This window comes from Colobus angolensis, unplaced genomic scaffold, assembly GCF_000951035.1.
Source record: "Colobus angolensis palliatus isolate OR3802 unplaced genomic scaffold, Cang.pa_1.0 Scaffold121, whole genome shotgun sequence".
Taxonomy (NCBI): Eukaryota; Metazoa; Chordata; class Mammalia; order Primates; family Cercopithecidae; genus Colobus; species Colobus angolensis.
The window spans coordinates 8364967-8381129 of NW_012113253.1; the positions used below are offsets into that span (position 1 = coordinate 8364967).

General features: G+C 37.1%; 1 protein-coding gene across 1 annotated transcript in view; it reads right to left on the minus strand.

Moving 5' to 3' along the window:
• Window positions 1-16163, minus strand: part of VPS13B (vacuolar protein sorting 13 homolog B (yeast)) — an 873819-nt gene that overhangs the window by 156023 nt on the left and 701633 nt on the right. Inside the window, exons 37-39 of the mRNA XM_011931782.1 lie at window positions 12850-13052; window positions 9641-9848; window positions 9154-9338 (exon numbers count right to left, since the gene is read on the minus strand). Of these exons, the coding sequence (XP_011787172.1) occupies window positions 9154-9338; window positions 9641-9848; window positions 12850-13052 (596 nt within the window). The remainder of the gene's footprint in view (window positions 1-9153; window positions 9339-9640; window positions 9849-12849; window positions 13053-16163) is intronic.

A 16163-nucleotide genomic window follows, 5' to 3' on the forward strand; every position in this document is an offset into this window, starting at 1 on the left:
GTTATGCACATGTACCCTAGAACTTAAAGTATAATAAAAGAAAAAAAAAAAAAAGCAAGCACTGGTCAAGAAAAGTATTGATCTTAAGCACACTGGAGGTATGAAATTATCTCATGTGTATCTGTAAGACCAAGGACCTTGTCTAACCTACATTTTGAGAGGAGACTAGGGGAAGATAGTGGTGGGATTTAAAAATAGTGTGAGGATTTTCTCCAGATGCAGATAGCCTTTGATGTGCAGAGCACAATGGCTTTTCCAGATATTTGCAAAGGAAAAAGCTGGAAAAACCATAGCAAAATGGAGACAATTTTTGTTAGTGAGAGGTCAGCACAAACCATGAGTTTGGACAACCTAGCCAGGGTGGAAAGCAAAAGCAGTAAGAGAGATGTGACATAAAATAGATCCTCTGGGGATTTCTGTAAAGCTCACAATGACCCCCAGTTCATAGCCATGTTGGTAAAATGTGGCTCTCTCCATGACCACAGTTGACTGGGCCAACAGCACCTGATACCAAACTTGGTCAATTAGGAATGTGGATCTGAAATCGAGGCTGGACTTGTAAATGTGACTTTTGGAGCTCTGGAAGCTATGGGGAAACTACTGGGTGGCCGAAGAAGAAAGGGAGAAAAAAAGCTAGTCTGTTGAAGGAAGAATAAAGCATATATGGGGAAAGAAGCAGAGAAAAAGCGATAGCGAGTGAATATTCCCCTGGGCTCCTATCTTCCTTTCCTGGCCCCAGTTCTTCCAGAGGCCCGGCTGTAATTTGCAATTGTTTCCAGGACTCCCCACTGTATCTTGATATTAACCCCTCTTCAGTTTTAGCTTAAGCCTACTTCAGTGGGGTTTCTGCTACCTGCAACCTAGAGAACAATAGTCGACATACTACCAGAGTCCAGTAACCATAACTGTGGGGAAGACAGTCTCTTATAGCAGTTGCTCTCAATGAAAGCATTCCATTCATCAATCACACAAAGGGCCAGAATCCCTAACAATTATTACGACATTAACAGACTATAAACACAAAAACATTCTTCTCAGAAAACAGGATTTTCTTGGTCTAACACATTAGAATCCAGATTCTTTGATCAATTGATAGGAAGAAGAAGATAATGATGATAACAGCTACCATTTATTATGTGTCATAATAATTGATTGGATCTTCAACTATGTAAGGCATTATGCTAAATGCTCCACACACATTATCCCCATTCCTCATAACTCTTAAGGTAGTGAGAATAGACATTTGTTTGAAAAGGTTTGTGACATATCGAACAGAGATGTCATCAGGGAAAGGCCACCTGCTGGGAGGGGCAGGTAGCCAGAAGAGGGCATTTAATGTGATGCATTCACCATCATTGAAGATCTAGCCATTGGTCCTGAAGTCTCAGAAAATTTCAGTGGTATTCTAGCACTGACTAGACTTAGGAATGCTGACTCATGCTAACAAAGTTCACTAGAGACTGACATATAAACCAAATGCCAAGTTATGTTATTAAGTTACCATGAGATGTATAACTGCCAAGCAGCCTGGATACTGATGTTGGCTCAACCAGTGTGTGATATACTTTCTCCATGTAGACAGACTACACTGGGAGCCAAACTATTAGAAGGTTGTTTAGGTGGTAACATGATTTGAATGTTAGACACAGAGATTTGACAGCTGCTACATTCATTTCCATAAAGGAGATTTAGCTACCAGGTGAACCAGACTCTTAGGCACCATTTCTTTGGTTGCTGCCAGGAAGATCTCTTCTAACAAATACTTCTGTGACCCTCCTGGGCTCCCCAGCTGACCAGTCATCCTTCTAAAGGAAAAGTTTTTTCTCTAGCTATCTTAAAACCAGATACTGTTTGGTTTTGTGTCCCCACCCAAATCTCATCTTGTAGCTCCCATAATTCCCATGTGTTGTGGGAGGGACCCAGTGGGAGAGACCCAGGGGGACAGACCCAGTGGCAGATGAATGAATTATGGGGCGGGTCTTTCTTGTGCTATTCTTGTGATAGTGAATGGGTCTCACAAGATCTGATGGTTTTGAAAACAGGAGTTTCTCTACACAAGCTCTCTCTTTGCCTGCTGCCATCCATGTAATATGTGACTTGCTCCTTTTTGTCTTCCGCCATGATAGTGAGGCCTCCCCAGCCATGTGGAACGGTAAGTCCAATAAACCTCTTTCTTTTGTAAATTGGCCAGTCTTGGGTATGTCTTTATCAGCAGTGTGAAAATAGACTAATACAACATCCAATCCATCTTGTCTGTTTGTGAGTCTTTTTATTGACTTAAAGTTACTTTGCATATCTTTGTCTAACTCATTATTTCATGATTTAGCATTTGAAGTAAAAGGATAATTCTATTTTCCTTCTTTCCACATTCCTCAATGAGGTGGCTCACTGTCATCCTAATGTATCATCTCAATTTTTTATATATAGGTGAAAAAAACAGGTTTATAAAACCTTGACTATAACTCAGAAAGACTGGGGATTAAATTTTGGCTCCCTCACTTATAAATTTCATGATTCATAACCAGTTAACTTTTTCTTGGCCTCAGTTTTCCTACTTGTAAAATGGGAATGATGCCTACCTCATGGAATAAAATTAAATTTAATGAGGTATTATGTATGTAAAGTACCTAGCACAGTGCTGGTGATCATAAATGTCCACTGGAGCAATTAGGTTCTCTCTGTGTCTTAGAAAGTTTATGCTGCTATAATAAAATACTTCATACTGGGTAACTTAGAAATAATAGAATTTTTGGTGGCTCATGCCTGTAATCTCAGCAGTTTGGGAGGCAGAGGTGGGCGTATCACTTGAGGTCGGGAGTTCAAGACCAGCCTGGCCAACATGGTGAAGCCCCATCTCTACAAAAAATACAAAAATCAGCCAGGTGTGGCTAACATTTTCTCAATTCAAAAAGGCATTTTCACTCTTAAGAATTTGCTCCTGCTCCCTTATCATGGTATTCTTCTTGTTTTCATATTTATTTTCATTTATACGTTGACATAAACTTTTAGAGATCTTCATTTGGCATGTGACAATGGCCAAGAATCATGACAGATGTGTATAGGAATTAAAATGTCCATTACCAATTTTACTACCAAAAAATGGATCGAATATTTATAATCTGGGAACATATGCATTTCCAAAATGGAATCCTCAACAGGCAGTGTACACAGGAGGATTAGGAGAGAGGAAAACCTAGTATATGCCATATAGTGTGCCAGAAATTTCTTACAGTTAGACCCATTTAAACTGCACAACACTCCTAGGTTGGTGGCATTACTTTACCTAACAGACGCTAATTTTATTGAGATCTAAGTATGCTACTAACCTTTAGAAGTTCACATGATAAAATCATAAGCTGACCGTAAAATAAGCTTTTGCGTTCTAGGAACATTAGTTTTTGAGGGTTTATTCAGAACCTATGATTAGTTTGATTTATTATTATAGACATGTTTTCATGTTTACATTTCTCATTACAATTACAAAATAAATTCCATAAAGCGATATGGGGAGTTTGTTTATAAATCTCATCAACAATCATGGAATGAGGAATATAAAGAGACAAATCTGAGGCTTCTGTATTGTAAGTCAACTCTATAAGGCCAATTTTTAAGTCAACTAAATTGTCCTGAAGGAAAAAGTCATCCAAACTCAATTCTGTTTTGAGGACTAAACCTAAGGAGATTAATATATCTCCGTATTTAAGAACTAGCTACTGTGTGATATCACAAAGAGGCTGAGTAATGTAATGACATTAGATTGTGTGTACAGCAGATGGTACCACCGAAGAATAACACAACACACCCTGATATAGTTTGGTATAGAAAATCAAAACATGTTCATTTGTTCCATAAAATAGTGATATATAATATCATACTTTTGAATGATATGAAATAGAACATGGAAGTTCATGGATTTGTTTATCCAGTCAATATATTTATTAAACATCTCTATTGCGATGGATACTGTAAAGTAGTGGTCCCCAGTCTTTTTGGCACCAGGGACCGGTTTCATAGAAGACAATTTTTCCATAGACAAGGGGCAGGGGGATGATTCTGGGATAAAACTGTTCCATTTCAGGTGATCAGGCATTGGTTAGTTTCTCATAAGGAGTCCGCAACCTAGATCCCTCACATGTGCAGTTCACAATAGGGTTTGCGCTCGTATGAAAATCTAATGGCCCTGCTCATTAGATTGGGAGGCAGAGTTCAGGTGGGAATGCTTGCCCAGTGCTCACCTTCTGCTTTGTGGCCTGGTTCTTAACAGGCCATGGGCTGGGGGCCCCTGCTGTAAAGGACATGATGACAAATTAGATACAACCTCTTCCTTTAGAGACATACAATCTAGGAGAGACGCAAGATATGGACACGTAAGTTCAAGTGTGAGGAATATGTTGAAAAATAGCATAAAAGTAGTACCATGAAGTGCTACAAGATTTCAGAGGAGGGCTGTATCATGTTTGAACATGGCATCTAGGAAAGGCTTTACTGACTAAATGGCATTTTAGCTCTTCTAAAGTGTGGGGAGGAATTCAGCTGGCAGAGATGAGAGAGATTCAAATGAAGAGGAAGTAGGATGTCACAGGTTGGTTTAGGGAATGCCAGATAGGCCAGTTTGATAGAGGAAAGACAATGTCTAAGGGACTGCAAGGCAAAATTGGGGGATGGGGGCAGTTTATGCAGGGCTCTCAAGGTCAGTCTAGCAGGGTGACAGAGCCACTTAAGGTTTTCTTCAGGGAATTATACAATCTATCTGTTCCTGTAAAAACTTAGAAGGACATGCTGGAGGGAAGAGATACTGGAGGCTGGAATTCTATTTAGGAGTCTTTTTTTTTAGTGGTCCAGGCATTTGTGTGATAAGAAAAAGTGGAGGGGAGGAAACAAGCACTTATTAAGAGCTCACTATGTGTAAGGTATTTATTTCAAGTGTATTAGATATAACATTCCACAACAACTGTGAAAGGTAGATAACAGCAACCCCAATGTTCAATTTAGGAAACTGAAGCTCAAAAAGATCAGTAGCGTGCCCAAGGTCACTGAGTTAGTTACAACAAGGTGGGGGTAGGGGGACAGTGGCAACTGAGACTTCAAAACCCATTTTTATAATATACACCAGGTTGATCAGGGCCTTCCTTTCATAAGCTCCCTGAAATTCAGGATCAGCTGTTGAGGATTTTAGCTGTGCCTCTAGTACAGAACTAGAAATAATCACATATGGTAGGAGAATGATTCTGACAACAGATGAAATTAGAGAGACTCTTCTACCCCACACAACTACAGAAACTTCCCTGCTAGGCTGAGGGATTGAGCTTTCAGAGAGGTGGTCATGTCTTATCTGTCTCTGGATCTCCCAGAGCAAGCCCAGGGACTGGCACTGTAGAACCTCAAGGAGAAAGCTGTTGTATTAAATCGAACTTGTGATTCATGTTACATTATGTTCTGTCCTCAACTGAAGTTCTAATGAAACAAAGTATTTTGGGTGGTTCTAAGACTGCAATTCACGAGAGTTGTTTCCACAGATGAGACCCACTCCAAGCTCTGGGACAAACTCTGATCCTAGTTGGGAGAATATGAGGATTGAACTGAGAGCTCAGCAACATGGCATCAAGTCAGCCTCACTGCCAGTCTTGCTCTGCTCCTCGATCCAAGCCGTAGATTCTGAGTGTGCTCCTTCTCAGGATCCTCTTCTCACTAGGATCCAGCTCTCCCTTCTTTTTAACTTCCGGTAGCTACAATCCTGACTTGCTCCCTAGGCCAGCATCCCTGTCTTTGAATTTTGCCCACATATGGGATCTTCATGTCTTCAACAAAATATGAAACATAGCAAGACCTTTTTGATACCAACTCTTTGCTTGCTGAAACCTGCCAGGCTGTGTTTTGCTTATATTCCAAGGCTACTGTCTGGGTCCCTGGGACTGTCTCTGATCTCCTGGATTACTCCAGCTGGTCTGCAGAGTTATCCACCATACTCCAGATCTCCTTGGTCTAGCCTGTGCTTCTACTTGATGAAAGGAATTTGGACAACAGTCATTATAATATCGGTTGAGTATCCCTTATCCAAAATGCTAGGGACCAGAAGTGTTTTGAATTTTAGATTTTTTTTTTTCAGATTTTTGAATATTTACAAATACATACTAGTTGAGGATCCCTAATCCATAAATTCAAAATCTGAAATACTCCAATAAGCATTTCCTTTGAGCATCATGTGAACACTCAGAAAGTTTTGGATTTTGGAGTATTTTGGATTTCAGATTTTTGAATTAGACTGCTGAATCTGTAATAGTGGTAATATTTCAAAACTTATATAACATTTGCTATGTGTCAGGCACTGTTCTACGTGTTTTATAAATATTGATTGTATTGATTCTTATAATCATCACATTATTATTAGCCTCATTTTGTTGTTGGAATAAAAAGTAAAACAAAAAACCAACCTGAGTGGTTGTTACTTGTCTAATGTGACGATGTTTGCAAGTGCCAGAGCAAGACTTTGAACCCAGGCATTCTGGCTACAGTTCATCCTCTTAATCACTATGCTCTCCTAATAGCAGTGAGAAGATAGAAAACTGCCACTAGTAAATGTACTATCTTAGATGCCTTATTTAACATAATTTACATAATACCACCAATAATTATTAGACTTATGTTAATAAATCTGTTAATATCTAGCTATAACTATAAACCTTTAGCCATTACATGAAGCTAAAACTTTAATATATGAGTATTTTCATTTTGATTGAAAATCTACAGATATTCTGCATTTAGGCAAATCTAATAAGACAGAATTCACAGACATTCCTGTTTCATTTAGCAAAAAGAATCCAAGAATACCAGCAGAGAATATCATCATGAATAAGACTCTGATGGGAGGGGAAACAAACAGTCCCAGGGACCCAGACAGTACCCTTGGCATATAAGCAAAAAAAGATGGGAGAACTTAAGAATCAAAGTAGAGACTGATGTCTTGGCAATTTGGATTGTTCTGCACTGTAGTTCACTTGACAAAATGATGACGTTTTATTGTTAGCAATTCAGAAGATGAACATCTGACTAAACATATTACTACGAAGAATTTAAATAAGAATTAAGTAAGATTATAGGCCAGGTGCGGTGGCTCACACCTGTAATCCCAGCACTTTGGGAGACCAAGGCGGGTGGATCACAAGGTCAGGAGACATCCTGGCTAACATGGTGAAACCCTGTCTCTCTAAAAATACAAAAAAAAAAAAAAAAAAATTATCTGGGTATGGTGGCACGTGTCTGTAGTCCCAGCTACTCAGGAGGCTGAGGCAGAATGGTGTGAACCCAGGAGGTGGAGCTTGCAGTGAGCCAAGATCCCTCCAATGCACTCCAGCCTGGGTGACAGAGTAAGACTCTGTCTCAAAAAAAAAAAAAAAAAGAAATAAGAAATAAGATTGTAATATTACTTATATTAATATGTAGCTGATTTGTGTTATAAATCTAATTTGTTAAAACAGAGCAGTCACTTCAAAAATTTGGTGAGTGTACCTATGTATCAGAGGCTGGAGATACATCATCAAGACATATAAGGAGTTTATTTTCTAACAGTAGAAAGATCACACACAAGTAAACAAACGCATAATTCGGACTAGCAATAAGAACTATGAAGAAAGTAAAACAAGGAAATGCAATACAGAATGAAGTACTTGTAGTGGGCTAGTCAGGATACAACATTTGAGCTGGTACCTGACTGACAAAGAATAAGGGTGGTAATGTGACAGAGGTGGTCTGCTCAAGGAGAAAAAGGAGGCCAGAGTGGCTGAAGGATCATGAGAAAGGGAGAGACTGGCATGAACTCCAGTTGGAGAGGTGAGCAGAGTCCAGACTATAGGTCCTTGCAGGCCACAGCAAGAGATCTGAATTTTGTTCTAAGTATTAGAGGAAGCCACTACAGGGTTTTAAGTTATGGAAGTGATATAGTATAACTTACATTTAAAAAATATCAGTTTAGCTGCTATTTGGAGAATGCATTCCAAGTGGTCAAGAACAGAAGCATAGAGGCCAATTAGGAAGCTACTGGAGTAGGGAACAGAAGACGGCAGTTTGAACTCAAGTTGCATCAGCAGAAACAGAGAATTTGTAGACAGAACTGACAGGACTTGTTGATGGGCTCTGATGCAGGGAGGTAGGGAAAGAAGGCGATCAGGAATGACTTGTAGATTTTGAGTGGGTGGTTGTGTGATCTAGTAATAGGTGGAAGATTAAGGGAGAAACAAATTTTAAGAGAAATTCCTATCAGTAGAATATCAGTAAGTACAGTGGTAATATAGTGATAACCACAATGACATTTATATTAAACTCAGGGAATTAACAAGCAACACACTTTCACAAAACCTTAGGGAATATGATCACTGGTTAGACCTTTTCTTTGATAGAAAAATCAGCCTACCTCAAGCCCCAAGACCATTTCAGCTATGGAAATGAAAACTACAGTCATCTATTTCTGGCCTTACATGGGCATATTTTGTTTCATGGGGCAGCTCTAGAAGCTCTGAAGCGTGGGAACACATGATAGACACTTGATAAAGGAGCGGTGAACTAAATGACACCTCCTTGTCCCATTATAATCTACTCACAATACAATGGAGAGTAGAACTGAGGACTCTCAAAATTGCCATGTATCATGAGTTTGGATTACATTATTTCCTTATTTTAAAAAAATTCTATTATAGGCCGGGCACGGTGGCTCAAGCCTGTAATCCCAGCACTTTGGGAGGACGAGACAGGTGGATTACTAGGTCAGGAGATCGAGACCATCCTGGCTAACATGGTGAAATCCCGTCTCTACTAAAAAAATACAAAAATCTAGCCGGGCGAGGTGGCGGGCGCCTGTGGTCCCAGCTACTGGGGAGGCTGAGGCAGGAGAATGGCGTAAACCCGGGAGGCGGAGCTTGCAGTGAGCCGAGATCGCGCCACTGCACTCCAGCCTGGGCGACGGAGCGAGACTCTGTCTCAAAAAAAAAAAAAAAATCCTATTATATATGTGTGTGGATACACACATACCACACACACAGATGTGTATTTCTCTCTGATACTATTAATGTAAGAAGTAAGTATGTTCCAAACATTTTTCCTAATATATGATCAGCGCTTTCCCACAATGTTTTCATTTTACAATGAATACTCATTACATACCTGTAGCACATCACCAAGGTCTGCTGTGCTAATATCTGGATCCTCTGTGGTGTTAAAAGGCACAGGAGTTATTCGTACAAGGGTGAGCACTCTAGGTTCTGGGTATCTCCATAACATCATCCCTGGGCAATCTTCAGTTTCATTATAAAATAAGACTTCATAGACCCCAGGCAATTTCAAATATTCTGTCAAATAAAAACATAATCAATTGTATGATTTTAAAGGGGAACATGGTTTAGTAAAGGAAGAAAAACTTATGAGAATAAAAGATATAAAGAAGCTAGTTGATCAGTTTTATATATATTCTAGAATAGAAAGAAATCAAGAACTTCCCCTAAGAGAGACTGAATGATAACGTACTATTTTTGTACTGCAAATTTTAATGCACTTTAAAAAGTAATCTTGATTGTTATTATTTAGTCAACATGCATTTAAAATGCACCCACATGCACACACACACTCTCATACTGAGGCTATTGCTACTTACCAGCATCCTGTACATATTGAAATAGACCTGTCCGTAGGTCATCTGAAGTTTGTTCACTTTTAAATGTCTGATTCTTTTCCACAGGAGATGACATTTGAGGTACTGGTTCAGAAACTTGTACTTCAAAATTTCCCGCCTCATTAAGGTATCCATTAAGTAATTCATGTAGAAGAACTAAACAATTCAAATGTTCTTGACCCCAGAAGACCTTTAAAATCATAAAAAAATTCTGGTGGCTTTTAAATACAAATATTTCTTGAGACTAAGTAGGTATAATCATATTTGAATTACTGTAGGACTGTAATTATGTTCAATTTAATTACTTATAATAAACTAATTCCTAAAAAGTAACTGACCTACAGGATGAAATTCTATTGCTTGAGTAAATATATAAAAACAAAAAATCAATTATATTTTATATTGTGTGAATAACAATAAAATTTAAATGTTGAAGTATGTTGATGTGAAGTAATGTTTATGAATTAATTTAGCTGAGAGGGAAAAGAACCCTATTATAGTCTGAGAGAAGGCAATGAAGATCCTCTAGGCCAATATGTTAATAAAATCATAGTAATAACCTTGTGGAATAGCTCTGACATTTTGCCATGAGATTAAACAAGCAATCCTTATTATAGGGTTCCTTTCTCTGCACTTTTATTTTTCAGAGAAAAAGAGAGGGAGCCTTCTCAATGAACCTGAACTTAGAAGGTTCCCAACTTCCGTGTTTAGTAAGACTGTGCCAACACAGAGGATTCCAGAGCCCCTGAGAATCAACTATACTACAGTAGCTACAGTAGGGTTTCAGAACAAAAGGACTTAGCGTTTCCTCTAATGGAGATGAAGTTTTCTTTTTCTGCATGTGAGTAATATTAGTCTATAATAAGTTATAGACATATAATGACCAGTAGGTTACAACGAAGATTAAAACTTTCAAAAATGTTGAATTTCTCTGTAAATACTAAATAAAGACAATACAACTATCAATTCTAAGAGAACCAGGTAACACAGAAAAGGCAAAAGAATATATAATAGTAGAAAATAATAGCCCTATATCATGTGGGTAAATTTTAAACCTTAGGCTTAGGTTCTGCTCTCTGGAATTAAGGCATCTAAGAAATGAAAGTAAGAGATATAACACTACGTGTACTTGTGTTCTCATCAATCTTATTTTTATTGGATGTTGAAAAATAGAGATAGGTGAAAAGTCAAACTGGGGAGTAGAATGTTGTGCTCTAGCCTTTAAATTGTCAAGAGACAATGACTGTAATACAGAGATAATACACTGTACTTTGTTTTTGCTTTTATTGATGCTGTGGTTTAAAATTTTCTTACTTTTTATTTTTAAGCACTTGGTCATGTAAACAGATCATTGTTGTTTTAATGTGAAGTTACTTGGCTGCCTTGGAAAAAAGGTAGGACAATGAATATTCTTGATAAAGTAATACATGCTTATTGTTAAATATATGAAGATTTCTGATAGATGCTGAAAATCTCCAAAGCAACACAAAACAATAAGTTATTAGGATCTTCCCAAATGTTGCTCTGTACATTAAAAAGAAAACTGGTGAAAACTTGAGGCAATACAACTTTTAGATAAAAACAAAAAATTGGCCAGGTGCTATGGCTCATGCCTGTAATCCCAGCATGGGTGGAGGATCACTTGAGCCCATGAGTTTGAGACCAGCCTGGGCAACATAGTGAGAACCTGTCTCTTAAAAAAAAATAGTCAGGCATAGTGGTGCATACTTGTGGTCCTTGGTACTTGGGAGGCTGAGGTGGGAGGATCTCTTGAGCCCAGGAGGCTGAAGCTGCAGTGAGCTGTTATCACACCACTGCACTTCAGGATGTGCAACAAAATGAGATCCTGTCTCAAAAAAAAAAAAAAAAAGAAAGAAAGAAAGAAAAAAAATTCACGTTTAATGTCTCCATTATTGACCAATTAGTTGTTTTAATTTTCTATCACTGTGAATCTTTCAAGCTTTTTGGATTCATGTCAAGTTTAAAGTGGCATCAAATTACATAAAGATTAAATTAAAATCTGTCCAAACACAAAATAATCAAGAAATAAGTTGGATATCTTCATACATTCTGCACCTGGCTGTTAAGACAAATGCATTAAGAGCTTGCAATGCGACTAATTTATCAAGTGTTGTGATCAGATATCATCACATGTAAAATATTTAATATTAGGAAATGGTTCTTACATATTGCTAGTGACACTGTGCCTGCAACAGTTTGACCACTTTTAGTATTAATAATTTAAAAAATCTATAGCCTGGACAACATAGTGAGACCTAATCTCTGCTGAAACAAACAAACAAACAAACAAACAAAAAACAAAACATTAGGTGGGTGTGGTGGTATACAGTTCTACCTACTCAGGAGGTTGATGCAAGAGGATCACTTGAGCCCGGAAGATTGAGGCTACAGTGAGCTATTATTGTACCACTGTACTCCAGCCTGGGTGACAGAGCAAGACCCTGTCTCAAAAAGAAAAGTCTACACATAAAAAAAAAATTCAACCCAGCAATTCCACTCCTAGTTATATATCTAAGAGAAATGAAAACATATGTCCACACAAAAAGTCGTACACAAATGTTCACAGCAGTATTATTTATAGCAGTCAAAAGTGAAAAGAACCCAAATGTCTATCAACTGATGAATCAATACATAAAATATGGTATATCCAGATGATGGAATATTATTTGGCCATAAAAAGGAATAAAATATTGACACTTGGTAAACATGGATGAACCTTGAAAACACTCTAAGTGAAAGAAGTCAGTCACAAAAGACCACAGGTTATATGATTCTATTTATATGAAATGTCAAGAATAGGTAAATCTATAGAGACAGAAAGTAGATTAGTGGTTTCCTAGGCCTGATGAGGGGGTTAGAGGGTAATGTGACTAGCTGCTAATGGATATGGGTTTTTTTGTTGGTGGTAATGAAAATGTTCTGAAATTGACTGTGGTAATGATTATGCAACTCTGCAAATATGCTTAAAAAACCCACTGAATTGTATACTTTAAATAGGTAGAGTGTCTGGTATATGAATTATATCTCAATAAAGTTGTGGAAAATTTAACAAGTAGCAATCTGACAAATACCCTTTCTTACCACACATTTAAAATTTAGTCGAACAGTTCAAAAACTGAACAGAGGCTAGTTAATAACCTATGAAAAAAATATGGCCAATACCCACAGACCTGTAGCAGACCTCCTCTTAAGTCAATGGATATTTTTGGTATGGATTGCTCCGGGCCTGGATTGCCGCTGTGTTTACACCATTTAGCTTCCAGACTGGCAGTAGCACAACATGGTCCTATCAGAATGCGGCTTCTTTCTTTGAGACTTGTTTTAAGGAGAAAATCGTTTATAGTGAGTAGAAATGATGATCCAAGAATTATGCCTGAAAAAAAATAGAGAAGAGTATATAATTCATCCTTATCAAAAAAATGTTTGGGAAAGAACTATCTGTATTTTTGAAGAGTATTAATTCGTCCTTTGTCAGAGTCTTCTTGCTCAGTTGGCAGTCCACCACCGTTTCATGCCATTTATACAGAGTTCTAGTTATAAAGCAGGTATACCTCATTCACATTCCTAACAAAGTAATATTTGCCAAAACATTATGACTTTTTCCATGTGTGAGCATTTTAAGTTTTATGAGTAGAGACATTTTCATTAAGTTGTGCAAGTTTTTCAAGCAACTACATTAAGAATAAGAACAGCTGCTTCATTTGTCTATTGTTAACATGATGGGAAAGGGTAATTTTCTGTGATTTCGTACAGTAACAGAGTGCAGTATATTACTTTGCTAGGCACTCAAGTTTTTTACTGGCTCATGTTAAAATTCAAAACAATCAAAATATATAACATGTGTTTTCTAAAAATTTTCGTTTAATCCAAACTTCACACATCATAACCACTTGAAGTTTACAAAGTCTTAAAAACAGATAGTGGCAGGTTAGATTTATGAGAAAAACTATATGCTATAGTTCAAAGTAAATATACCCAGAAAAGGAATACACTTTAAAATGTAGGTTTTCTTTTGAACTTAAAATAGGAGTGTAGATCAAAACGTTTTCATAAAACCAATGGCACATTTTAAGATATTTTGATGCAAAGTTAGAGTGGTGAGTTAACTTTCCTCCCAAGGAGCTCATATTCTAAATTGTCATAGTGAATATTGAATTTCACCAGACCACATTTGTAATGCCCATGGCTTATTTTTCTAATGATATTTGATCCCTAAAAAAGATGAAAGATTAAAAAACACCTTAGGCCCATAGTATACACATGTTTCAAAGTACAGTAACCACACTGACTTTTCAATTCTGTAGAGACTTGAAAATTTCATATAAGTTGTATATTCCTACTGCAGAAATAAGATATTCAACCTCTAATCCTCCACAGAAGGCATCACACCCACAAAAGCATTAGAGATAAGACTTTTGTTTAAAAATAATCATGGTGGAAATCCATTGCTTAAAATGTTTCATCAAATTGTGAAACTGAAACTACCATTTCATTTACAATTATCTTGATTCAAAGCTTTCACTCAGTCTAAACAAACAAACAAACAAGCAAAAAAAGCACTCCAGAAAATAAAAGAAATAGAAACAGGCCCCAAAATACCCCCAAATAAAAAACCATCTTTATTAACAGAGTCCATAACTTAAGCCATCATTTTCTGACTTAACAGCATTACCTTTCTAAAATATCTAAAACTTCTAAAAGTAAATATTTGCTAAATGAAATATATCTATTCATCATCCAGAAATTTGCCATAAAGGCATAAAAGTATAGCCTTAATTCAGTACAATTATTTAGTAAATGAGCATTAACAGAATGTCAGGATTACATCATCTTTTATTTTCAAATACACATATCTTTGCACAACCCCACCCTGACATACCTAATTAACTGTTTGTAATCTTAGTGTGATAGTCATATTGAATCCTTGTACACAGTGTTTAATGCCAAAGGCCACCTAGTTTGCTTATCTTATTTAATGGTTATCATTGTCTCTTCAGGCACCCAGACTGAAAAACCTCAGGTCCTCTTTGAAGGCTCTTATTCCCTTTGACAAATTTCTAAAACTTATCAATTTCTATTTCATTCTCTCCAATTCCATTATTTTAAAACATCAAAGAAGAGACACCTGAATAATATGAGTGACTGAAAGAGAACATTACACCATTTTCAAGCTCTAGTACTGACCACGCTGGAGGCAAGGACCAGCTTATTCAGTGTAGTCCTGGGCACAACAGTAGCTATTCAGGACATGTTCCATTGAACTGAATCGACAGTTTAGAATCTGATTCTATTTTTCAGCTGCCTCAACATGTTTCTTAATTGGTAGACAGGAAATAAAACCACTTACATCTTCGGTTTCATTTTGTACCACTGTAACATAACAAGGCTGGATGGAAGAGATCTAGAAATCATCTACTCCAAGTGCCCACACTTAAAAAAAAAAAAAAAAAAAAAAAGCTTTCTATTTTGAAATAACTTTGGACCTACATAAAAGTTGAAAAAACATACTGTATAACGTTCCTGTATACCCTTCACCTAGCTAAGTAACTTTAGTGCAAATACTGGAATCAGGAAATCCACATCGATACAATACTTTTAAATAATCTACACATCTTTTTAAAATTTTGCCATTTTTCCCACTACTTTCCTCTTTCTGGTCCAGGATTCAACCTAGGATCCCTGCTGAATTTAATCATCAAAGCTTCTCAGTATTCTTTAATATGTGACAGATCCCCCAGCTTTCTTTGTCTTTCATGACCTCAATCCTGTGGAATAACCCAGGACAATCATTCTGCAACATGTCTGTCAGTTTGGGTTTATCTGATGTTTTCTTGTGATTAGAATGAGGTTATGCATTTTTGGCAATACCACAGAAGTGACACCCTTAGTGCATCATATTGGTGTATGTGATACTTAATATTTTATTATTTACAATATTAACTCTGATCATATGGCTAAAGTGGTGTCTGTCATATTTTGCCACTGTAAAGTTAACACTTTCCCCTTGTAAATAAGTATTTTTGTGGGAGAGACACTTGGAGGTTATGCAAATATGCTTTTTTTTTTTTCAAACTTTCACCCACTAATGTTAGCATCTACCAATAGTCTCACCTGCAATGATTTATTGTGGTGTGTGATAATGGTGGTTTCCTATTTCCCTTATTTAGAGCTGTCCCTTCTAGTGCCCACTTTGGTAGCACATATACTAGAGCTGTCCCTTCTACCCCATATACTAATTCAATTATTTATTTATATCAGTATGGACTCATGAATATTCATTTTTATGGGTTATAATCCAATACTAACATTATTTACATTGTTGCTTACTCTGAACTAGCTTTGGCCATTGGGAGCCCTTTAAGATGGTCCCTGTGTCCTGTGTCCTTTCAGTATATGCTCATATGCTCATCTTTTTTTTTTTTTTTTTTTTTTTTTGGAGACAGAGTCTCACTCTGTCACATAGGCTGGAGTGCAGTGGCGTGAT